The sequence below is a fragment of the Macrobrachium nipponense genome, chromosome 18, assembly GCF_015104395.2.
Source record: "Macrobrachium nipponense isolate FS-2020 chromosome 18, ASM1510439v2, whole genome shotgun sequence".
Classification (NCBI taxonomy): Eukaryota; Metazoa; Arthropoda; class Malacostraca; order Decapoda; family Palaemonidae; genus Macrobrachium; species Macrobrachium nipponense.
The window spans coordinates 28991676-29018021 of NC_087211.1; the positions used below are offsets into that span (position 1 = coordinate 28991676).

The 26346-nt window shown below is 37.0% G+C and overlaps 1 protein-coding gene across 4 annotated transcripts in view; it reads left to right on the plus strand.

Annotated features, from left to right (window-relative positions):
• LOC135196939 (anoctamin-7-like) overlaps nucleotides 1–25925 on the plus strand; it is a 694520-nt gene extending 668595 nt beyond the window's left edge. For all 4 annotated transcript variants that reach the window (XM_064223781.1, XM_064223782.1, XM_064223783.1 and 1 more), the window contains 10 exons: nucleotides 2528–2620; nucleotides 6154–6256; nucleotides 6575–6741; nucleotides 8189–8317; nucleotides 11045–11135; nucleotides 12463–12668; nucleotides 16407–16537; nucleotides 17228–17318; nucleotides 22143–22274; nucleotides 22442–25925. In XM_064223781.1, the coding sequence (XP_064079851.1) occupies nucleotides 2528–2620; nucleotides 6154–6256; nucleotides 6575–6741; nucleotides 8189–8317; nucleotides 11045–11135; nucleotides 12463–12668; nucleotides 16407–16537; nucleotides 17228–17318; nucleotides 22143–22274; nucleotides 22442–22912 (1614 nt within the window). In that variant the 3' untranslated portion in view covers nucleotides 22913–25925. The remainder of the gene's footprint in view (nucleotides 1–2527; nucleotides 2621–6153; nucleotides 6257–6574; nucleotides 6742–8188; nucleotides 8318–11044; nucleotides 11136–12462; nucleotides 12669–16406; nucleotides 16538–17227; nucleotides 17319–22142; nucleotides 22275–22441) is intronic.
• The last annotated feature ends 421 nt before the right edge of the window (nucleotides 25926–26346 follow it).

Below are 26346 nucleotides of genomic sequence, written 5' to 3' on the forward strand. Positions count from 1 at the left end.
GATTTTCAAATTTTTTTCATTTCAATCATCTTTTTTTCAGCTTTTCCCATCCTTATATAGGGTCGCTGTTTATTAGTCTTCTCCATCTTCTGCGATCATGCACCATTACCTCACTCACGTCTATTATTTCAGTGAATTTGGTATTTATTAAACGGCATGCAGCCCTCTCCGTGTAATCGTATTGGCAAACTTCTTAAGAATATTAGCAAAATAAGTCTACTTTGGTTACTCCCCCTTGGCCACCGCGATGCCGTTTTCTCTTTTTTATGGTCTAAGTAACGTAAGAAAACTTACTCCAGCACATACTCAATTTTTTCGGTATGGTCGGCTCAAGTCCATTTCTGTTATGGTTACAATTATTGTCCTCTTTCACTATCCATGGTCATTTTCGTGTATCAGTATTAATTTTACATCTCGGATTTAGAAAAAGACATGTGCTAGATACATATCAAAATGCTTATATATTACTGCTCAGCAGAATTTTACTTTTTTTAATGGGTAGTACACTTCTTTGCTTGGTGATTAGTTTATCCTTTATTAACTACGTGACACATATTTCTCGAAGACACTAAAATCATATATTTTGCACTCATTGTCTTACGCCTTTTGAGTTTGACCTTCAGGTTCAAGCCGGCGCCCCAATGCGTTTTTTATACTTAGGTTTGGTACAGGGGAATCAGGAGGGGGCGGGGGCAGTACTTTGCGAGGGGTCACAGTAGGAAGCTTGGGTTTGTAGGAGAGAAAAACAAAACTGAGTGAATAGCTCCAACAGCATTAGTGAAGTAGTCCGAAAACCCAGGAAAACTACTGAAGAAAACGTCGGTTCTTGTGCGTCATCACTAAAATTAGGCAACCAGAAAAAGAAACTCGAGATATAAAGCAGGAATATATGGCCATACCAGTTACAGGGATACAGCCTAACTCAACATCTAATGAACATTATCCTAAATCTAGCATAATCTAGCATAATTTAGGTTGGCCTGGGGTCTTCGCACCTCATCCCCCTTTGTATTGGGTTAGTAGGACCTTTTATTTCTTTTAGGAGGAAATCATGAGTCCTGACAAAGGACAGTTCTTTTGACGAGATTAATCTTATGTGTTAGTTACTTGGCGATCGTAAATGTGACTACCATTCTCCTGCTGAGTCTGAAAGTAAGCGAAAGTTAAAAAATGGCCAAAAATTAGAGTTCTGATTGTCTAAAAATATGACGAAACTACGGAGTTAAGGCATGCATTCTTAAAGCTGGTGAAGAAAACGATATGGAGGGAGAAACCGCACTTGCGCATGAGAAATCGACATTTATGGAGCCTATCTGCATTCACTAGTGAACATTCCAGCATCACTTAAGCGCTCTTCACTCTCAATTAGGGAAAAACGTCGCAATTATCATCAGTCACTCATTGCCGCTATTCAATCCCGCTTTCATTAAAAGATAGTAAATTTCCAGATTGGTGGAAGTGTGCATACAGCTCCATTCTGACACTCGCCATACCTAGTACACACAATGAAAGGTCTTTGCTTTACGTTTCCTTCCCCCGACTTCGTCTAAGTTTTGGATTCCCCTTGATGCTTGTATTTTTCCATTATTCCCATAGACAAACATCCCCTACATTAAAACGCTGTTTGATTCCTACCCTCGCAGAGACTCTCCTCCTTGATTCTTCTCATTTTCCTTCTCCTGAAGACGGAGTAATATTTTCTATAGGGACAGGGGCACAGGGCGCCGCCTCTCCTTCCCTTTTGGACTTTACCCTGAGGTCATCCGGCCTGTCTGTTGACCTCCGGAGAAGAGACCTTTCTAACTCATCGCCTTCATTGCCACGTGACTCAAAGACCTTTGGAAAATTCTGCCACTCCTGTCTGTCTTGTGCGCTTTCCCCAACTCATCTACAGCCTCCCTTCTCATAGTTCTTATCCAAGTAGGCCTGGGTCTCCTGACTCTTCTGGTGGCCACAGGAGCCCAGTTGATAATATCTGGGTACTAATCCCACAGGTTGTGAGAAATAGATGCCCAGACCATTTCCATCTTCCTTTCATACGGAATATGCTCAAGGGGAAAAAAAAAAAGAGCGCGTTCGTAGAAGGGAGCAAAAATTTTGAAGCGAAAGACGAAAAATAATTACAGAAAATCGAACAGAACAACTTAACTTCCTTGGGATAATATTTGATCACTGAAAAATGTGTATGAACATTTGATCAAGTAATTGAGGTTTGATTTGCCATAGATTATGTAAACTAATACAATTTGTTTTTGTTAATCGTTATCTTCTGTCTTTAAGCAAAAGGTGTATTGTGTAATTGCCAGTCGGTGTTATTTTTAACATCACTCTTAATTCTTCTTTAATTGTGTCTGAAGGACAAAGATCTTTCTAGGGACGTTCATAACTCATCTCAATGAAGTGATGCAATTTTAAAGGTCATGATAAGAACAAAAACTACAAATCTTTGATTCCAGTTCCGTCCTTAAACGAAAAAATTGAATTCAACATGTAACCATCATTATTATTATTGTCTTCTCTGTTGCAGATGAGCCTCGTCATCATTTTCATCGTAGCCGTCATCATCTACCGGGTTTTGGTGGCTATACCGCTCTTCCAGAACGATACCTTAAGGTCGCAGGTATGGGCATTTCATCAGTACTAGTAAGAGTAGTAGCAGTAGTCACAGGATAGTATTCTCACGAAATTTTATTCTTTTCATTCTTGCCTAAGCTGGTTTTTGCCTGCACGGCCCCGGCTCCTAGGCGCCTTAATAAGTTGTGAAAGGATTGGGGAGGTCTGGTCCTCTCTGTTGGCTCTACAGAGCACAGAGGTCCACTCCAGCCCAACTCATCCCTTTCACACCTTACTACACTTACAGGCTGCCGGAAGGCAGATGGTCAGCTTTATTCTAAAAGAAGGAGGCTCTGGATTCAGCAGCCAATAGAGATGAATCAAAGGTATTATCGGTGTGGAATGTTGTTTGTCATCATTTTCAATTGCATCACAATGATATAGATGTTGGAATGTCGTTTTTTCTGTTGTATATATCGTATGTACATTTTTGTAATTGTCTTGTTCGTTCATATGATTCAATTTTAGCACTAACAAACTATCTATCGTTGCAATGTAATGCTTTCTTTCATTTGAAAGCACTGCACTGTACTGTATTTCTTTAATGGTAACAGGACTGGGAATATTAAATTTATCTTATGACTACCCAAGAGAAGTGAGAGAATATTGCCATGGTAAAGGTAACATCGTATTAGTTTTCCAATGTCAGTTTTGATCCCCACACCCTGCGTAGCATACTGCCCAATCTGCCTTGCATGACTCGCTGTAAACTGTTCTATGGCTTTCCACAGACAATCCTGTGTAGCTTACCGTAGACCGTTCTGCAATGATATGGCTTACTGTGGACGGTTCGTTGGCTCGTTATAGAAAGCACTATAGTTCTGTGCAACGTCTCTAAGACCTCAGCAACATTGCTTTCTGATTTTTTCTCGTCGCTCATTATTCTTCTCCTTTCGACCTTGTTAGTCCCACTGTATAGCAGGGTCGGCCGCTCGAGTCAACTTTGTCTATCTATTTCTATTCCTTGCAGCTTGTTCCCCCAGTCTCAATTCACCCATATCCCTCCTCACTACATCCATCTATATGATCTGCTGACCACTCACACTCCTCCCCATCACTGGCATGTTCTTAGCTCTCTTGATTGGCTCCACATCCTCTTTTATTACCTGACTTCCCCAGCCGTCTCCTTTACTTTACATATACCACACATTCTTCTTATTTCTTGACTGTCCCTCCTTTCCAGAAGTAATATTCCAGCAATCCATCTCACCATCCTCATCTCGGTTCTTCCCAGCAGTCCCTCCTCTTTCCTTTCAAGTGCCAAAGTTTCTGGCCTGGCCACTGTCTTATAAATCTTCTTTTTGAGCCTTAATGGCATTTTCTTGTCTAAAACAACTCTCCTGTTACTTCTCTCCATTTTCACCATGCTTTTTTCACTCTCTGTCTCACTGCTGTCTCAGTACTTCCCTCCTCTGTTATTATCGATCCCAAGTAGTTAAACTCATTGTTCTGCTTTAGCGCTGCACCATCTTCCACTTGAATGTTTACGTCTTCATGTCCTTCTCTACTACTAATCATTTGTTCTGTCTTTCCAGTGTTCACTCTCAGTCCTTTCCTTTCAAGAGCTCCTTTCCATGCTAAAAACCTTTCTTGCAGTTCTTCTTCTGGGTCTGCTATAATGACTATCATCGGCAAACATCAGTACCCACGGTTTTTTGTTGTTCTTTAATTCTGATGTCAGTATGTCTATAACGATAGGAACAGGAATGGACTCAGAGCTGATCTCTGATGGAGGCCAACCTTCAGAGGGAATACATCAGTCTCGCCATATTTTATCTGTGCAGTAGTTCTTACCCCCTCATACACCATCTTCACTAACCTTACCAAGTTCTCTGGTACTCCTCTCTTTCTCAAACGCCAATAGACTAATCTTCTTGGTACCTTGTCATATGCCTTTTCAGGATCCACAAAACACATGTAAACACTCCTGATTCCTTCTAGATACTTCTCTTGGACTTTTCTTACTTTAAAAATAGCATCCATTGTGCCCTTCCCTTTCCTATACCCAAACTTTTGCTCATGTATACCTACCAACTCTCTCAACCTTCCCTCTGCTATTCTTTCTAGAATTTTGAGTACGTGCTCCGAGAGCTTTATTCCTCTGTAGTTCCCACAGTTTAGCACAGTCTCCTTTTTGTTTATAAATTTTAATCATCCAACTATCGTTCAAGTCCCTTGGCATTTCCTCTACATCCCAGATCTTTTCCAGTAGTGTGTGCACCCACTCTTTGCCTAGATTTCCCAATGCTTTAATCATTTCTAGTGTTACCTCTGACTAAACTGCAAATTTATTTTACTTTTCCTTTTTTTAAAGCATTTTCGACTTCACTCTCTGATGTTTCCTTTTGGTCTTTCTACTGGTGGAACATTTTCCAGTTCTTCACACTCATTCTCAGTGTTCAATTGTTATGAAAAGTAGTCTTTCCGTCTTCTCTTGACGGAAAGACAAGTTTTCACAACTTGTTGCTCACTCTCATCCCACGTAATTTTCCAATGCTTTTAGCATTACTTCGCCCAGAAATTCGCTTATAATATAAAAACAAATCCCTCAGATCGACCTTCTGAAAGGATAGAAAGGGGATTAAGTGAACTAGCTCCGCTATTTTGTTATAATATGATAACATCATTTCTCGTCCGCAACGTGATTGGGTGCCTTCCCATGTGGGGTTGGTTGGGATAAGAAAGCTGACCAACTTGCAAAATCGACAGTCAGCTCCCGAGAACCCAAAAGATACTTACTGCCATATCGGGTTTTATATCCTCCAGTAGGTCAGAGAATTAGAGAATGTTGGCAGTCCCAATGGGAGGATATTTCAACTAATCAAAAAATGCGCGCAGTATTACGTCATCAATGTCTCCTTCGTCATATCCCTTTATGCCAAGGATTGGACATACGAGACTCACAACGGTCGAATGTCCCAGACTCATGAATCGGAGACATAGGTTCCTGTCCTTTGGGCGTGACAGAAAAGGTCATTTTATTCTAGCTGCAATTCTCGGAAAGGATTGTAATATAGAGCAGTTCTATATTTTTATGGGGGAGGTGGGCCTCCTCATCAAAATTTAGGTTATACATAAAAAGTATATGTAAGAATTAATGTATTTTAACAAATATATTTATATAGATAAATATTTTTAGATACTTTTATAAGAAATTCATTTTAAACTTTTTTTTTTCTAGATGTTGTGACGCCAGTTTTAATAGACACGATCAAATAATCAATAACGAGATTGCACTCAAGAGCTGATTCCTTTGTGCAGAAAATAGACTAAGAAAAAGAGCACTGGATGAGTTTGTTCCACGATTTAAGAGACATACACTATATTTTCCCACTTCATTAGCATACCAATATAGGAATTTATTTGGAGATCTCCATTATAAAGAACATAACCTAGGTATATTCTTTCTTTTGTAGAAAACCAGCTGAGGATTTTTCGTGATCACAGAAACTGAGAATTCTGTTCATCAGTGAAAGCCGTTTAAACATATTTTTGGGGAATATGGTTCTTTATTGTTTCTCTTTTTAATTTATCTTGCAGGCACAAGCGATATCATCCCTCTCGGGCGCTGTTGTTAACTTCATTATCATTATGTTTATGGGAAGAGTCTACGAGAAACTGGCTTATCGTCTTACGACATGGGGTAAGCAAGCTATCGAGTAGTGGTTTGTGTGCCCGTATGTATGTGATATATATATACTCCATATATATATGTGTGTGTGTGTGTGTGTGTGTGTGTGCGTGAGAGAGAGACAGTATACAATATACAGGAAACCATAACCATGCATAAATATGACCAATGTATACTGCATATGCGTTCTTGTAACCCAAATTCTCTTTGAGAGGCAAAGTATTCAGATACATCATCATATATGGGACTGGAATATGTTCATTAATTAGAGAGAGCCAGCAGTTAATTACCTGCATTAAAACCCCGTGTTTGTTTTGTTCTTTCCCCCAGAAATGCACAGGACGCAGTCAGAATTCGAGGACAGTCTTACCTTCAAGGTGTTCATCTTTCAATTCGTCAATTTTTATTCCTCCATCTTCTACATTGCTTTCTTCAAGGGTCGCTTCGTGGGCTACCCGGGACACTACCAGCGCATTCTGGGCCTCAGAAACGAAGATGTAAATACCATTATTATTTTATCTTTATTTTGCTTCTTGTTAAAGTAGATCATTTCAGTGATGCATTTGTCTTTCGTGTTTTCTATGCTTACTATCTCGTTTAGTATAATAATTATAAAGTGAATTTTGACAAGTTTTCGATACTCAAAATTATCTTAATTAACCTATCTGTCTACGGGTTGCCCTCGAGCAAGAGCCCGTGCTAGCACAAGGCTGGCTTAATCTCAGGAAACTTCTCTGTAAAGCTTGTTTAACTAAAACACTGAGGCATGTCATCCTATAGTGCATTTCTATGCCCAGTGGAACTAAGTAACATCAGTTTCCTGTTTGAGAATGAGTTCAGTGTTAATCTTCGCTTCAATATTAAACATCGATGCCATTTTGAGTGGTTTTCAGATAGCAGATGAAAACAATCTAGGCCTTTTATGTAATGCATGAATAAACTCGCGTCACTCAAGTTTCAGACTGATATAATCTGGGGCATTGCTCATGTTGTAAAGTGATTTATCTAACTCAGTTCGTCGATTTAAAAATGAGATGTTGAGAGATTTACCTTATGCCATTCTCCTCTCCCACCGTTATCCCTACATCTATCAAAGTCATCATCCTCCATCAAACTTCTTCTCTCCATTTCTTCCTTCACTTTATCTCGCCATCTCATTCTCTGTCTCCCTCTCGAACTCCTTCCTTCAGCAGGTTCTTCCTCGCCATCCATCCTCAACACATGCCATTACCATCTCAATCGTGACTCTCTTATCATCTCTGTAATCTTTAGTAAGCCTGCCCTTCTTTTTATTTCATCATTTTCCAATCTCTCAAGCAGCGATATTCCCATAATCCACCTTAGCATTCTCATCTCTGTTCTGTCATCTTTTCTTCTCAGATTATTTGGATTAAAAAAAAGTAACAAGTGACAGTTTATGGCATACAGGACACTCTTGTGACTCAAAACGATGGAAAACAATATATAATTGTTTGCTAGGATCTTTAAAATGTCACATGCAAATTCAGTGGTCTCGTAAAAGTAGTCAATATACGGCGTGTGCATGAAAGACCTGAACTTCAACAAATGCCATCTTTTACTGTTTAAAATGATCCAATCTAAAGCAGATTCAACTTCGAGCTTCCTTTAACTAATGAATTACATAAGCGAAAATAGGTATGAAATTAAATAACTTAGCATAAATATTAGTTAACCTAAGGAAAAGTTTAACTAATAGAAAGTAATTCAACTATAAATTATTTAAAACTAGATGTAATCTGATTTAGAGAAAAATTTAGTTAGTGAGTTACGAAACCTCAAACAAGACTTTACTGAATAAATCATCTTATGAATTAAATAAGCTAAGGTTAAATTCAGCTTGACTTATTAAGGTTAAGAGTGGTTCAAACTGAAATAAAATGTTATTTCTCTGAATTATTTGATTCACGGACATGTTATTTGCAGTGTTCTGCGGGCGGTTGCTTGATCGAGTTGGCTCAACAACTGGCAGTAATCATGATTGGCAAACAGGTGGTCAACAATGCCCAGGAGATCCTAGTACCCAAAGTTAAGGCTTGGTGGCACAAAAAGCAGGTCAGAATTTTGATCTGCAGTCATTAACTTTCCTGTTGATGTTGTTATTAATATTATTATTTGCACAGTTATTGCCTTTTCATTATGATGCTTGTAATGTTAGTGTTGTTGTTGTTGTTGTTGCTTTTGTTGTTGTTCAGAATTAAGGTATATAAATTTGAACGTCCATGATATGAATTGTAATAGTTTTGCAAAATTAACTTTATTTCCTTAACATTGTTTACTTATTATTAGGAATCGCCTTGTCTCTAGTAAGTGCACACATATTTTATACATATATATATATATATATATATATATATATATATATATATATATATAGTATGTATGTATGTATGTATGTATGTATAAATAAATAAAAGTGTGTCAGTGAGTGAGGAAAGATTTGTTTTGCTGTTGATGGTAAGAGACGAGGTATATACGTGAATCACCCGAGGCGATGGTAGGGAAATTTTGCTCTGTACTGTTCTTCGTTGATTTAACAGTTGAAAGAATTATGAATAATGTCAGGTGTGTAAAGATTAGAGCAACATGAAGGGTAGTCATTTATTAAAAGTAATTAGTTCACATGAACAGGAGAAAAGTGCAAGACTGATTAGAAATAGCTATTATAGAGGACGTGAACTTAGGACCAGGTTGTTTGTTGGGGCCTTAATGAGCTGACCTTCCCCATCCCACCCACTGCGGTACAAGTGTCAGTCTTTACACAAAGAAGTGGTGACAGTAAAAGGATACAGTAAGAGCAGCAACTATAAAATAGCACGTGACATTTTCATTGAAAATTCAATGTCGCTCTGTGAAAAGACCGAATTTTTCTGTAATAATCAAATGACACACATTGTATATTTGACGCGGATGATAATTTGCGTACAAACATTTATTTCCATTGGAAGCATTACATTATGCACCTTACTGAAATATCTTACTATGCCACAATTACAATATCTTAGACCCTCCATCAGTCACAGTACAAATTTTTCTTTACAATTATGTTCAATAATAGACTTAGTCTTTTCTATAACAAAATTTAACCAATTGTTTTAAAAGCCAGGAATGAAAACCATTCAGGAGCAGTATATTGAATATCAAGTTTTATTATTCCATATAAATTTTAGCATCATGCATATATATATATATATATATATATTATTATATATATATATATATATATATATTATATATATATATACATATACATACATATATATATGTATATATATATATATATATATATATATATATATATATATATAGATATAGATAGATAGATAGATAGATAGATATAAATATATATACATATATATATATATATATATATATATATATATATATATATATAAAGATACTAGTATAACTGTAAATTAGTCAGATACAGTCACCGGTAACGTGGGAAAAGGAAAAGAAGGCCTCTGAAAACCAAACGAAAAGCTCATAAAGCAAAACTCGAGGCGGCTGGATCAAGCGCTCTTAACCTTTCCTTTGCTACAAGTGATTAGAACTGAACTTATTAGAAACTAGTCAGCTGAACGTAGGTACTACAGAATACTCATATGAAACAGGCAGAGGAAGGTTTTATTATAGAAAAACTTTATTGAAATAATAACTAGACCTCTGAAATTGTCCTAAGTGGCTTTGAAAACTTTAATGGTATTTCTACAGAAGCAATCCGCGGTGACCTAGACTATGGCAATTGACGTTTTTCTATGTTATTTTACTTACTGAACAAGAATTTAAAGTAATATTTATTCGGACGACTGTAATTAACCTCCAGGGGCCAGTACTAAAAACGGCGAAATACATTGGACGCCCCAATCCCTTGTGGATGTCGTATCCGCGGTTGCGTTCCTTGCAGTTCGTGCAGAACTATTCTTTAGATTTTTAGAATTACCCTGCAAGAAACGTAACCGCGGATACGACATTCACTAGGGATTGGAGCGTCCAATGTATTTCGCCGTGTTTAGTACTGGCCCCTGGGAGTTAATTACAGTCGTCCGAATAAATATTACTTAAAATTCTTGTTCAGTAGGTAAAACTGCATAGAAAACCCGCAACTGCCATAGTCTGGGCCGTCGCGGATAGGTACCCTAGATCTACCACTTAAATTTGTGTCATATTTCTTAAGATTCATCTGCCTCGTGGGCTCTTAATGCAATTGTACTCTTGCCTAAGTATTTTAGCTATTTTGCTGATACTAAACGTTAGTATCTATGTGACCGCTTGACTTTTTTACTTTCTTCACATGTGCGGACATTCTGTCTTGTGAGAGGTTGTTTTGCAAATTAATGAACTTTAAAACATTTCTTAAATGGTTGTTTGCACAGTATTAATATTAAAGATGATATGCCAAGGATATTCTTGAACGAAACACACCTTCTCAGTCACACACCACTGCAAGATCGATAGTTTCAGTGTTGTGAAAAATGGCTCAGGATATTAAACCAAAAACGAGAGTGTGATGCCCGCAGTAGACAAAATATTATTAGACTGTTAGACATATATACTGAAATGATAATCAACAACAAATTGCTTGAAAGAATAACATTTAAATGAACATGTTTTGCCACCATTCAGACGGTTCCTTGTGAAAAAAGAAAGATTTGGGCAAACCGGAAAACAGTAAATAACCGAATAACAATTGATTTATGGATTCAGCCAATATGCAATCTATATAAGAAAAGACTGTTAACGCTATTCAATTGTCCCTTCACTTCCTCGCCTTTTCTTCAGGTCAAAATGGGTCATAAGGCCAGAACGAGATGGGAAGCAGATTACCAGCTCATCGATAACGAGGGCCTCTTCCAAGAATACTTAGAAATGGGTAAGTTCTCGAGAGAGAAGAAAATTCGAGGTTAAAGCTCTGACTTCTTTTTTGGACTTGTCGAGTGCAGATAGATGACGAAGTCGGTGGTTGAAAGATACTTTAAATTGGAATGGAATGATCAGCGCCTTTATCAAATGAATGAAAAGGATATTCTGTTTAAATTGAGTGCCACGCACTGGTAACTTGACAGCATTTGTCATCATCGCCGTGTCTTCCTTCACGTCTTACTTTGTCACTCAGAATACTGCCATAACCGCCCCCCCCCCCCCCCCCCTCCCCAATTGTTTTGTCGTGTGATGCCCCACAGCTGGTTTAGTCGCCTCAATCACCATAGAGAAAGAGGAAGAGGGTCCGGTGACGATCAGTTAATACAGATAAATAAGAGAAGCGTTTTCAGTTTATATGTAGTGACATAGTCGTTGTATTCAAGTGGAAATATGTATAATTAATTTTTTAGTTTATGATGACAGAGACGAATCATTAGTGACTCCTTTCCACAACAAATAATTACTGTTCTGAATTTAATGTGAAACATAAAGAAAGAGAGAATGGGCCAGTTCTTCCTTTGAAAATAGTATAAAACTTGTACTTGAGAGAGAGAGAGAGAGAAAGAGAGAGAGAGTGAGATTAAATGAAGCCATTAGTGGATCTAAATTGAAGGCCTAATTAGCGCCTCGGGGCTTGGGGATGGATGGATGGCCGTGACAACTTTGCAAGCGACCTCTGGGACATCGAGGTCCGGTGATGTTTCTCCTTTTTTTGAAACAATGGGACTTGACATCTTTGCCGAGATCATGATTAAGACCAGAGAATGAATTTTTATACAAACATGTTTTTTTAATGGCACTATCTGCTTGTATCATAATAACCACTTGACCAAACGAAAACTTCAGTCTATACAAGCAAGCTATTTTTTTACTGGTTTGTAAATAGTTAATGTAATTTGGTAAAAGAAAAATATTTCATTCTAATTTTTTAGAAAAAGGTAATTAATCTCTTTTGAAGGAATATCTAACAGCAATACTGAAAAAAGTCAGAAGATGCATCTTCAGTAGAAACTTTTTGAGATACTTATACGCTGAGAGCATAGCTATATATATATAGTACTTGTTTATCTCCTTTCCCACGATGTGCCCTGTGCGTGTCTCTATTTCTTGTCCACTTCCTTCGTTCCCTTCCGACATAACCATCTAACTTCTACCTTTTTTGTGTTTTTTGTGGGCAGAGTTAGTCTTACATCAGCATGAAAATTTTAATTTGGAAATTTGCCCCAGTTGTTCAACCAGTGCAGGACATCCATGACTTTTCGATGAAAACTTTCCAGTGCTGCAGTTCGGATTCATCACCATTTTCGTGGCTGCCTTCCCCCTGGCCCCTCTTTTCGCTCTCCTCAACAACTGGGTCGAGATCCGATTAGATGCGAGGAAGTTTGTGTGCGAGACGAGGAGAGCCGTATCCGAACGGGCCCAAGACATCGGTATTTGGTTCACCATACTGGATTTCATGGCTCACCTCGCCGTCATTAGCAACGTAAGTCGGTTGAGGTTTTATTCTTGCCTCGTTTTCCTTGGCTAACTGAACTTATATCTTCAAAGATTCAAGTCAATTTTTATTATGAATTTAATTTCATGAAGCTTCTAGAATTCAATACAGCGTATTTCGTTTTTAATTTAACTTTTTGGGTCACCGAAGGACCATTAGTAATGTAAATTAATCCTTTGGTATCTGATCACATTAAACACATTGGTGTTTCCGTTATGTAAGTAGCCCTTTGTTAAGTGAACTCGTAAGTCCCTTTAATTTCATCAGGAAAGGAAGTTGGTATTTTGGCATGTGACTTCGTAAATCACTAAAGCGTTCGGTTAGTTGTGTAAGATATTTTCATATACTCATGACTTCTGAGATCAGAGAGAGGAACTCTTCACCAGGCAATCTGATCCATTCTTCATTGACATCATGCAACACCATACTGCCATTATCCCCGTAGTGGGGTAGTGCCGACAGTAGACCTCATGCAGTGCACTGTAGGCATTACTTTAGGCTTCTTGCAGCGTGCCTTCGACCCCTAGCTGCAACCATTTTCGTTCCTTTTACTGTACCTCCTTTCATATTATCTTTCATCTTACTTTCCACCCTCTCCTAACATAGGTCCCAGTGCTTGGCTTTTGGCCTAACTACTACATTCAACTCGACTCATACTGCCATTACTCGAAAGAGCAACTTTTCTGCTCTCTGGGCTCAGCGGTCCCTGCGCCGTCGTCATCAGAATAGATTGAACCATCCTTTATTGTCAGACTACTTCATGGGACCCATAGGTGTTCTTTTATAATCAGTTATCTTTTGATATTGATCCTAGGGTCATTTCTCTCTTTTAATCTACTGAAACATATACAGTATATATATAATATATATATATATATATATATATATATATATATATATATATATAACGAGATGGTTATCTCGTTATTCTATTTTGAAAGGCAGCGATGGACCAAGAGCGGCCAAAGGCAATTGGTAACACATTCTCTCTCTCTCTCTCTCTCTCTCTCTCTCTTGATACCCAATAGCTCTCTCTTCTCTCTCTCTCTCTCTCTCTCTCTCTATCTCTCTCTCTCTCTCTCTCTCCATCCATCTTTCTCTCTCTCTCTCTCCCCCCTCCATTATCTAAGGTCATCAAATCAGACACGGAACTTACAAAAATATGCATTTATTTAAAAGCAAAGTATTAATTACATAACTCGGGTAACCCACGGTAATTAATCAAACACCAACATTAGTTTAGCCATAACACTAGGTACAGTCAACATAGTCAGTACACCATAGTAATTAAGTGAGTTCCCATTTCTCCAGATTAATCCCACTACTCCAGAACAATTCCCTTTTTCCAGAATCGCCTGCTAGAAGACAGGAGAACATTCCGATAAGCATAAGAGCATAATCAAAAGATCATATAAACAGATCATCTCCGAAATAAATATTAAAATACAATCCAGCCACACTTTGGCCAAAATAAAGAAAAGGCTTACCCATTCAGCACAGAATGCACCACACTATATAAAAACACTTTGCAGATGCCATCCTAGCTCTGCCGCCTCTCTGTAATGGTCTCCCCTTCTTGGTAACACTACATTCTCATATGCAGGGGGAAAAGGTCGCACGTACGCACAAACTCACACATTGCCCACACCCATGAACTGCTTGAATCCAGTTTCAAAGTCACCTCTGCGCTCATAGCAACAGGACATGCACTGATTTGCTAAGAAAGCAATTTTGATGACACCACCCAATGAAGGATAACGCGTTAGCATTCCCAAGGCTTGTCACTCGGACCACTGTCTCCAGGGAAGTTAAATGATGAGTCTCTGCATTCCAAGAAATGTCATAGCATATCACATTATATATTATTTAAAATATATCATAGCAAATCCCCCTTTATGTAACATATATATAATTATATATATATATATATATATATATATATATATATATATATATATATATATTGTATGATGTATGTATGTATGTATGTATATGTGTGTGTATGTATAACGAAAATTTGAAACATAATGAATATATAAATAAAACAAAATCCATGAAGGAAAGTGAAACAATGGAGTAACTGCTGAAAGGCCTTTCGACTTTTCGTCCTTTACTAAGCAGACTGATATAAATATGAAAGGAAGTTTACAAAGAAAGCTCATATAAATGACATATTGGGATTATAAAGGAAAATATGTACCTGGAATCCAACACTTGAAGAATTAGTAGACCTACCCAAAACAGGGGTATAATTTAAGAGATTCACCAAAGATTAAGTCCTACTTATCAGGAGCAGGAACAAAAGAATTAAAGGGAGGTGACTGAACAACTTTCAAAAAAAGAATTAAAAGTAAGAGTTAAACAGCGTAAGTATTCTGTCAAAACTAGGCAAACACCCAATGCAATTTTCACTCATTGAAGTGAAAGCTCTCACAGGATAAATTGGACCAGCTGCAGTTCAGTGATATCTAGATCGAGAGATTTCTTTTCACAAAATCTTTTGGAATATCCTTTATTATACAACTTACTTCCAATTGTATTTTTAACCTTAGCTCTGGCTTGTATTATTTGGACCCTTGTGTAAATCAGTTGTTTAAAAATGACCTTTAAAGATAAAATCACTGACAAATACCTTATAGATATTTTCTTTGTATCTGTATGTTTAGTATATTTGTAAACAAAATTTATTGTTTACCAAAATGAGATTCATTGAATTGTACTTTTATAACTTTTTTTTTGTTGGTCAGTCGCCTCCCTTTATAATTCTTTAATTGTCTTGTCCCTGCCTTTGAGCAGTTTGACTTTATCTTTTGTAAACCTCTTAAATTGTACCCCTGTTTTAGGTAGGTCTGCTAATTCTTTAGGTGTGTTGAATTCCAAGTAGTTATTTTCCTTAATATTCCCTATCTGTCATTTATATGAGCTCTCTTTGTAAACTTACTTTCATATTTATATCAGCCTCCTTAGTAAAGGACAAGAAGTCGAAAGGCCTTCGTGTATTTTGGCTTTATATATATATATATATATATATATATATATATATATATGCATGTATGTATGTATGTATATAAAATAATATATATATATATATATAATATATATATATATATCATACACACACGTATGTATATGTATGTATGTATTGAAAGTAGGGGTAGTATAAAATCTCAATTATCCCGGGTTTGAAGACTAATGATAATAACAACAATAATGAAGATAATGAGAACAATAGAAGAATTCACAATATCAAGAATAGCGGAGATTAAAGTAAAGTCATTTATAAACAATTATCATCATTACATAGCGTACTATAAGATGGGTAAAAGGCAAGGTTGCCAACACCAAGGACTACAATGTAAGTGTATTGTATGATATACTATATTATGCGTATAAATATAAATATAAACATGCACATAGTAAGTGGGAATTTGTTGTTGCGGTAATTATGTTATGGTTACGAATATTGTTTGTTATTGTTGGAACTTCCTCAAAGCAAAACGTGTTTTCATCTTAATGGAGCTTCATTTTATTTACTGAAAGTGCAGCACTGATGAATCTTCATATTTTATTTTAATTTATTTACAAGAAGAAATATTGTAAAACATTGTTAAAATCGCATAAATCTCATACGTTTAAGGAAATAAGTCATTTGTCCAATGTCGCTGTTGGTAGACTTTCATGAAAAGATAATTAAAGATGGTCTTTGTAATGTTGCACATTTTGCAGGCCTTCCTAATTGCTTTTACTTCGGAATTCTTGCCACGGCTGCTCTACAAGTATGAGTACGACTGGTCCCTCAGGGGTTACGTTAACTTCACGCTTGCTACAGCCCCTGACGAATTTAAAGAAGATTGCAGGTAAGCATTCAGCGAAATGGCCATTACCATCATCATCAGCATCATCATAATGTTGTAGTAAGGCCCAACCCTATACTCTGTTTTTTTCCATCTGTCCATACGCCTGTAGTGTTTGCGTATGGTAACACTGCGTCCCGGGCTTTAAATAATATCCTATTTCGAATATTAACGGTGTAATTCGCCATATAGTAAATTATTAAAACACTTTTCAGTTGCAAATGTACACCCAGATATCCTTTTATTTACCTAAAACTTACACATAGCGTAACTATTTAAAGCCCAGGACGCAGTGTTACCATGCGAAAACACCACAGGCGGATGGACAGATGGAAAAAAACAGAGTATAGTAGTTTTATGAACTTTAAGTAACTGATGAGATTCAAGTACTTATTAATAATAATAATAGGCAGTCATTTAGCGATTTAATTATTCAAGGATCTGCTAGAGCTCATGAGTTGCAGGCTGTAGGGAAACATTTGAAGTGAGAAATGAATGAAGGAAACACTTTCAAAAGATTTCGGCCACGGAGGACAGCTCCGAACTTCTGAATTTTCCTCTTCATTAACATACCATCAGTACGTGTGCGTTTGATTTCCTTCAAGAGCATTCCCATTCTTAGAGCTCTCATAAGTTATTGCAGACTTATTCTTATTTCTGTATGCATCTACATGTCTCCTTCTCATTCAACAGATACAGAGGATACAGAGACAACGAAGGAAATCACACTACTTTCTTCTGGAGGCTTCTTGCAATCAGATTAGGATTTGTGATTGTGTTTGAGGTAAGACAAGCAAAAGTCATAGTGCACCAAATGTTCATTATCCTCAGCACTATAGTTGCTTTTTCTCTAGATGTTTACTTTCTGAGGTAGACCCTGGTGAGTTCTCTTCATTTGGTGAACATTCCCCTGAATTCCCATCTAGTAATAGTAGAAACTTGTGATTGCGGAACCAGAAAGGGCTGAAGATAAAATTTAATCAGTGGTTTAGTGTCTTCCTGTCCAGTGTTTGTAATGTCTTGCATCGTTGGGAACGTGGATGACTTTCCTTCTGTCGTCAATTCTTCAGTAGAACCAGTCGTGTGGGTCATCGGTGGACATACAGAGGAATGAAATCAAGAAAGGAGTCGGGAGAATCAACTTTTCATTCATACCATCAGTTTGTGCCATAACAGAGCGAAATTTTGAGAAGCCTGACAGTAACAGCACCGCTGAAGTTTTAGAAATCAGTGGCTTTACATAGTGTTTTGTTTATGCCCTGCCATAGATGTATATCATCCTTCTTTTTTGAATGGTATATATCTGCGATAAAGTCTGCAATAAAAAAAAGAATATAGACTCTAGCTAAATTTATAAGTAATATCCCCTATTTATGACTAACGGCTACTGATTATATTCTCAAGTGCTTACCTCCCTCATTTTATTACCGATATTCCAGGATAGCTTGTGTATTCATTCGTCTTATAATAATGTGGTTTGATCCCATGTCCAGTTGAATATCGAATGTCATGCTCTGGTGTAGCTTTCCTTGGGTTTCACAATAGCCAGCAGATTCATTCATTAAGTGGAAGAAGTCTTCAGTCCCAAATGTAAAAGACCCAGACGGAACAGGACGTTGTGTCGACTAAACGCTGCTCACCCCTTAGGGCAGGGGTTCCCAAATCAAGGGTCGGGACCCCAAGTGGGGTCGGAATGCTCATTATGTGGGGTCATACACAGGTTATGGGGTCGGTGGGGTCGCTGAGGTACCCCCAGGAAAAGGGTGTAAAAAACATCAAAGCAGGAGGTACAAGGTATCATGTTAAATTCAATGTTTGGTAGAGTAACAGTTACTAGGAGTCTCATTGAGAGAGAAAAAATTAATTAAGTGATAGCTAATAATTGTTTCAAGTATTCACTGTCATTCACTGATTGATAAGGGTGGTAGTCAGACCACCGAAAAATAGTCCTTAGTTTTAAACCAAAGTCTTTTAATGGGCCTTTTATACTTGAGACGTATCCTGTTTTAACAGGGGAATATATTTACATATTTGATATATATATATTGTTACGATGTGCCAAGTATCTGGTTACCATGCATCAAATATTACCTCACCAAAAGCCAGACACCTGAACCCTCATAACACGTTTAAACGACTGAATACTCTAAAGACAACAGTGATCCCTTAACACTTACCAGTATTGCAGAAAATCAGACTAAGTTCATCAAAACAGGTGTGAGGTAATCTTGTAAGTAATTAAATTAATCAAAGGGCATCACTCCATCAACAACTTTCAAAATCTAAGTATTTCCCTGATTTCAGAAGTCTAAGTACTTCCCTGGTTCTAAGTCACTTCAAATAAATTGAAGGAAAGCAAATCAATTACCACTTTATGTTTCTACCTATCATCAATATAATCATAATCATATATACTGGTATAAAAACAAACACTTATAAAAATTTTAAATACAAAGATTTATTATTAAATTCAAAATTTATAAGTGAAATTCACAATATCAGGGAAAATTACTGTTACTTGAAAACAAAGTAAAGTTTAATTAATTCTTGAATTAAATTAAGTAAAATTAAATCAAAATTAATTTATCACAAAATTCAAGAAAATTAATTCAATCAAAATTCAAAAGTGTTAGGCAATAATTGAAAATTTGAAATTAATTCACAAGTGCTAAACAACAATAAATCTTGAAAAGAATTCTAAGTAAATGTAAATTAATTCACAAATGTTAAATTTAATTAAATGTGCAATGATTAAGCAATGAAAATAACTGAGTCAATTAAATTGTGAATGCAAATGAAAATATAAAATAAAAAGACACACTTCAATAAGAAAATTAAATAGTGCACAAACAATGGAACAAACACAAAAAAAAAATCAGCAATGTGTAAAAGTGTAAATGTTTTCACTCAAAACATTGTAAACATCAGCTTTTACCAAACCTTCGTAAACACCTGTTATTAGTTATTAGTTAACCACAGTTCCTAACAATTATTAGTTATTAGTTGTTACCTAACCGTTATTAGTTATTAGTTAACCAAACACTTTTCCCATTCACTTTTAGTTATTAGTTGCAACTAATAAAAATATACACACTTTACCTTTTTGGTATACCAACTTCTTAATTTGCTGCAGTCTTGATTCACACTCACAAAAACCAGGCGCCATTACGAAATAGTGTCTGTTCAGATTCCACAAAAGAAACTAAATAACACTAAATAAACTCTAAGAAATATCAAATATGAAATTCTCACAAGTTACGAGTGACCAATTTACGTTACGTTAATATAATCTCAATGATTTCGAATGAGAGAGAGAGAGAGAGAGAGCGAGAGAGAGAGAGATCTGACTGCCTCGAGGTCCTAAGATAGAGTGGAATTTTCTTCCTTCACGGAAATTCGACAGGGCAGATGACCCAAAACGTTCTTGTCACGAATGCTTCCAGAAAGTTCGAATCTGATGCAATCTCACATACAAAATGTGCAATTCCCACGTGGGACTTGACAAAGACATACGCGTACAAGACGAGTCTGTTAAAAAAAAGACACGTACTCGACTGGATCGAAACGGAGGCTGAGCGACAATTAAGATTGACATGTTTTTATAACATAGCAAAGACTCCAGCTCGCTCGCTATCAAACGCGTTGACAGAATAGGGAAGCAAACGGAGATCTCTGAGTTCCTCTAACCTTACAGTGTTGACATAAAAGTTAAACACTCGTAGTTTCGAAAAGACAAAGTAAAAATCTCTCTCTTTTTACGTTATATATATATTCTTTTACAACATGTAATGCGAAATCTGAACACACATTTTAAAACATCCTATTCTAAACTATCTAGGAATCGGAAAAAATGTTACACAATCTACATGACATTTCAAAAAGGGAAATATGCATTTTGAAAGTAGCAATATATATATATATATATATATTATATATATATATATATATATATATATATATATATATATATATAATAAAAAGAGTATGGGCAGCAGAAACTTCAGCATTTTTCGTTAAAACTTTATTTTCATCCAACGCCTACGTTTCAGGACACAAATCCCATCTTCAGGGCTAAAAATAGGGAAAGAAATTAAAATTCTATACATTAAATCAGACTAAAATGGGGCACAGTAATAAATTATGAGAAGCCTTGAACTCTGGGGTTGGCGTCGATGTCCCTTCTCCTCCGTCATCTTCGGCCTGGGCAATCAAATCGCCGAAAATAGCGCTGGCCTTGTGGCAGATTGCCGTCTCCATTATCGTATCGCAGCGATTTCTTTGTCTTTTATCCAGACAAGAAGCAGCCTTTCCATCTCATTGTGCATGTGGCTCCTCTTGCTGGACAAAATAGTCACGCCCTTGGAAGGTGTAGCTGCTTTGATGACATCCTTCTGCTCAATTGTCAACGGATTTCGGCCTTATTTCTTGGCGATCACACTCAATCGCATATCAGCTTCATACTTTAATTATCTCCATCTTTGTCCCCAAAGAAAGGATCCTCTTCTTTCCTACTTCAACTTTCTTGGGACCCATGGCTACATATATACTGTACATAATTAAGTTATGTAGTATGTATACGTATGAAGTAAAGTTCTCACACAACACGATAAAGTAGTACTACAACAAAATCACTAACGAATTTACGTTAATAAACGAAATAGAATAGAATGAACAAATTCCGCGTGCTTATGATACCGATGATGCCGCGAAGTGGCCGAAGAAGCACGCCGCTACATAGATGCACGATGGGAGAGATGCCGACCAATAGGAGAGCAGGATCTTATGGTGGTGACTAGCATCAGGAACCAATGGGAGAGCAGGAGGATGGTGGCGAGTCTACTCAGTTGGCGGCGCGCGAGTTTTAAAATTGTTATCGTTGGTCCGGGCGAATCTCGGACTTTACAGCAACAACCTTTTGTATCTTGAACAATTTTCGTATGTAGAGCCACAAAAATCTTCGTATTTGCTTTCGTATCTTGAGTTTTTTGTAAGTTGAGCCTTTCGTATCTCGAGGTACCACTGTATAATTGTATTTTTGTATAGGTAGAAACATAGAGTGGTAATTGAGCTGTTTTCCTTCAATTTAGTTGTAGTGAGTTAGAACCAGGGAAGTACTTAGACTTCTGAAATCAGGGAAATATTTAAACTTTAAAAGTTGTTAATGGAGTGATGACCTTTAATTAATTTAATTACATATAAGATTACCTCACACCTATCTTGATGAACTTAGTCTGATTTTCTGCAATACTGGTATGTTGTTTAAGGGAACACTGTTGCCTTTAGAATATTCGGACATATTTTACCTGTGATGAAGGTTCAGGTGTCTGGCTGTTGTGAGGTAACAGTTAATGAATGGTAAATATAGTAACCAGATACTTGGCACTTCGTCACAGTATATATATATATATATACATGTGTGTGTGTGTGTGTGTGTATGTATGTATGTATGTATGTATGTATGTATATTGCTCCGGGACCAGTTGAGTGGTCCTTCTCATCTGTTCTCTTTGGTGTCTTCCTACTTTACCATTCCAACCTCTTGCTTCATTTTTAAATTTTCATTTAGGAAAAAATAACTTCAGAAGGTTAACCTAAATTTGTCTCGCAGCATGTTGTATTTGGCATCTGCCGTCTCATCGACATCGTCGTCCCAGATGTTCCACAGAGCCTCGAAATCAAGATGAAAAGGGAGAGATATCTAGCTAAGCAAGCCTTGGCTGATTCAGACAATATATTAAAGGTTGGTCCAATGTCATCCGTTTTATGTGTTGCCTTGAAATATGGTATAAAGATTGTATTCAAGATTGAGAGCATTCATTCTAATAAATGTATAAGAGGGAAAAGTACATCAGCGCATACCATGTTCGTATTAACTTGACTGATGGATGGCTTCTTCCATACTTGCAGGTTGTACAGGGAAAGGATGAGGACGACGACGATGCTGTGGTCAGCAACAACATGACCAACATCAGGAGGGAAGCGGAGGCCCCTCCCCAGGGTAACCCTTCTTCGGCCTCCAATTATCTTCCTGAGCAGTATTCTCCACCTGCTTCTCCGCCTTCGAATAGTGACAACAGGGAGACCCCTCCAGTGACAAGTTCTACCGTCTCTTACACCAGAGAGTCTCCTAAAGTGACTACCTTTCCAACAATGTCCCCAACGGAAGAGGCGTTTTCATGCGTCAACACATCCAGTTCCAACACCCCCACCATATCCTCGTCATCCACATCCAAGTCATCCTCAGCAAAGAATCCACTGCGAAAGCCGCACTCGTTCTCCAGCAGCAGCAACAGCAGTAGTCCAACGGCTTCCTCCAAGAGCCACCACGGCTCTCCCTCCTCCAACTCGAATAAAACTCACCCTCGCGCCCCGACATAACAACCAGCCGCCTCCACCCGTCCCGTCGTTGTGTTCAAGCAAACATCCGTATAAATTGTGCTTTACTCTGAACACAACAGTCCTGAGTTTTTGTTCAGTTGAGACAGTTTAGTGTCACCTTTCCATCTTAACTGCAAGCGTGTGTTGGGGAGGAAGGAAGGGAGGGAGGGAGGAGAGGAATATTGGGTCTTCAGCATCATACGGGTTTATTCATCACCATTAAGAAAAAAATTCATATACCTACCATGTTTGTTTATGGTCATCTCTCTGTGGGTCAGTATTCTCTGTCTTGATCATTCGTAGCATTTGTCCGCACTTTCCTCCTGATCCAAATCCCTCTCTGTCGTAGCCGCCTGTGATAACCTCGTGGTATAAATTTAAAGAAGGTCTTCATGTCATGTTTATCCCCTCCAACAGGCGACGGTGACAGTCTCCTTAGTGTTACTTCTTCCTTTTATGGTTTCGAATGATCGACGGGTGGAGGCCAGGAACGGGCTTACGATTTTCAAGGTCTGCTTAATTAAGTCTGTGAAGAAACCGCTGAAACAACTGATTCTATTTCATAAGAATTTTATAAGTGCTATGATATGCCATGTAAGTGTTTTCAGCAAAAGTGCTGTTCTCCATTAGGAAATCAGTTTTATAAGAATAGGATACAATTTAAATGTATTAGATTTTGAAAAGACAAACATCTAGCTGACGTTGCTGAGATCATTGCTAAGTATTGAGTGACAGACAGGAGAGCGTTGTCTGCCAGTCGCTAAGGGTGCAGCTCCTGTATATAAACTCTGCCAGTATTCATTCAAAGGAAAGTGGAACTGATGAACTATCGCCACCTCCATGAAAGGAGTCTTTAAAGTGAAGTAGGTAAGGACTTGAAATGAGAATTAAAGAAGCGTTTTGACATCTACTTGTTTCTACGACTTCAAGCTTACTATCTATATTTCACTTCTCGCACGTCCTGCGGCTTAGAGCTCCATGTAAGCGATGCACTTGACTTTTGAATTCGCTTGAATGAAATGCGACCTCCTTTTTTTTGAAGTGTGAGTGGATGGCGTCCCAGAATGATCATCTCTCTTAATATCATTGTTGGGAGCTTGCTTGGGGTGTTTTATATTAATACTGTACATAAAAGACATGTTTAGCCTAGAGTAGGAAAGAGGGGGAGTGTTCTTTCTCATTTCCAGTCAATCACTCCTCCTCGTCACCTTCTCGTTCATCTCCTATATCGCGATATAAAGATATCCATTTATTTTTCAACGTCACTTTTTTCATTCTTTGTACTGTTGTTGAATTCTCCAATTGAGGCAGAATGGAAACCTGCAACATTCCATGATTGGTCGATAGATGTTTTCCTAATAAAAGATAAAAATCGATCACTCAACCCAGCTTTTCCCAGAAAGCAATCAGTCAAATGAGAGTGAGAGAAAAGGACCTCCCAATGTGGAACCTTGAGAATTAAATGTTATTCTCATTGATAATCCTGCAAATCAAATATTGCTGGCATATTCGTATTCATTCTTAACCAGACAACTCGCGGACCATTTCGCCGAAACAAGCGAAAATATTTTGACTGGTAGTTTTCCATGGGGACACCACTCAATTTTCTGTAATTATAGCTAAACGCTGAATTATCTTGCATCCAGAATGATGACACATTTACTCTGCAGTTCTTGTACTGTTTTATTTTCTATAGTATCTTCTTAACTTCGCAAGTTCCTTTATCGTCTACTGAAAACAAGGTGTGTGTTTGTACTGTTATGAATGGACGTCTCAACATAAGACGGATTTACAATGAAGAGTCTTCTTAGAATTTATGATTCTATTTTTTTCTTCACTTTCTTTTTAACCTTAGCTCGTAGTTGCTATTGCCTTACAATCTAGATCCTGCTTTATCACAAGTAAAATTATCGGTACAATAGGTATAGTGGTACTTTGTTTTTTTGAGGAGCGCAAACGTTTAATTATGAATATTTAAATGTTGGAGGCCAAAGTCGATATTCATTGTTTATTTGTACATCATTAACTCAACTTTTCTGAGCGCTGCATTAAGTACGGTATTAAAATGAGAGTGCTTTTTCTCTCTCTCTCTCTTTTTATTTACTCAGGAGACAAGAGGTCATTTTTATGACTGCATTGACAATAGATAATTATTAAGTATTTCCTTATTCAAATCCATCAGAATAGTGACTTGGTCTCGACAAGATACTTTTACTTCTCACCATCGCGTGGTTTAGTTTTAGACAGCTTCTTTACGTTAAATCATGACCTATTTTATTACATAACTATTGGAAAAAAATTTTATGAAATTGCAAGCGCCACATTTACTGTACTCCTGACGACAAGAGCTTTTGTATCTATCTTCATTTACTGTCTATTTCCAAGAAACTTTTTTTTTCTTTCTTTCTTTTACAGGAAACACTCATAGCATTTAACTGTTACAGGATGAAAAGGTACCAATAGAGCATCTATCTATAAAGTGCACGTGATAAATTTATTGCGTTTTATACATGATTATCATCCTTCAGTCGAAAACGGAAGCGTAGGTTTTGTGTAATTCAGTAAATGCAATTCACTTGTTTGATACACACTGTATAACAACTACACACACATTAATACATCATACACACACACACACACACCCATTCATACACATATTTATAGAATATAGACAAGTCATTCTAAAACGCCTATAGAACTGGACTAAGGACGGGTAGTGGGTTAGAACATTGCTTTCGCAGACCTCAGCCTTTTCCTTCGCATAAATTCACTGTATCTTGATAATTTTTTTAAAAGTTAAAATCAGCTACGTGCGAAAGTCTGAGAAAGGGGGGAGTTGTACTATGTAGGCATTTACAATTTTCTTACCCGTTCACAATAAAACTTGATTTTAATATGGAGAAGCATCAGGTGCTGATAAGAATGGTCATCCTGCCGCTCGAAAACCTGAAATTCAAGAGACATATTACATTATTTACATTGTAATATATATATATATATATATATATATATATATATAATATATAATATATATATACTATATAATATTTACATATGTTATATATATAATGAGCAACTAGACAGGTGTAAACTTAATATATAAAGAAATTATTTAAATTAGATTATTGTTTTTAATGGTGTTAAAATCAAACAGTCCCACTATTGCCTAACCGCCCCACAACGAAGCTTCCAAGTAGACGAATATGATCTTGTGAAGAGCCGGAATGTCAAACTGCTCTTTAAAAAATCTTTGTACAAACCGCTTACATTATTTTCATCGGTATGTAATAATCAATAATTACGCCTTTAAGTGATTAGTAGTAACAGAAGAGCTTAAGTTCTTTATAAAAAGCTAAACGTTGACAAAGTATGAACCTTTTTATGCTCCACTTGACTTACCAATCTCTTAATTAGCCAAACGGGAGATTCATTAT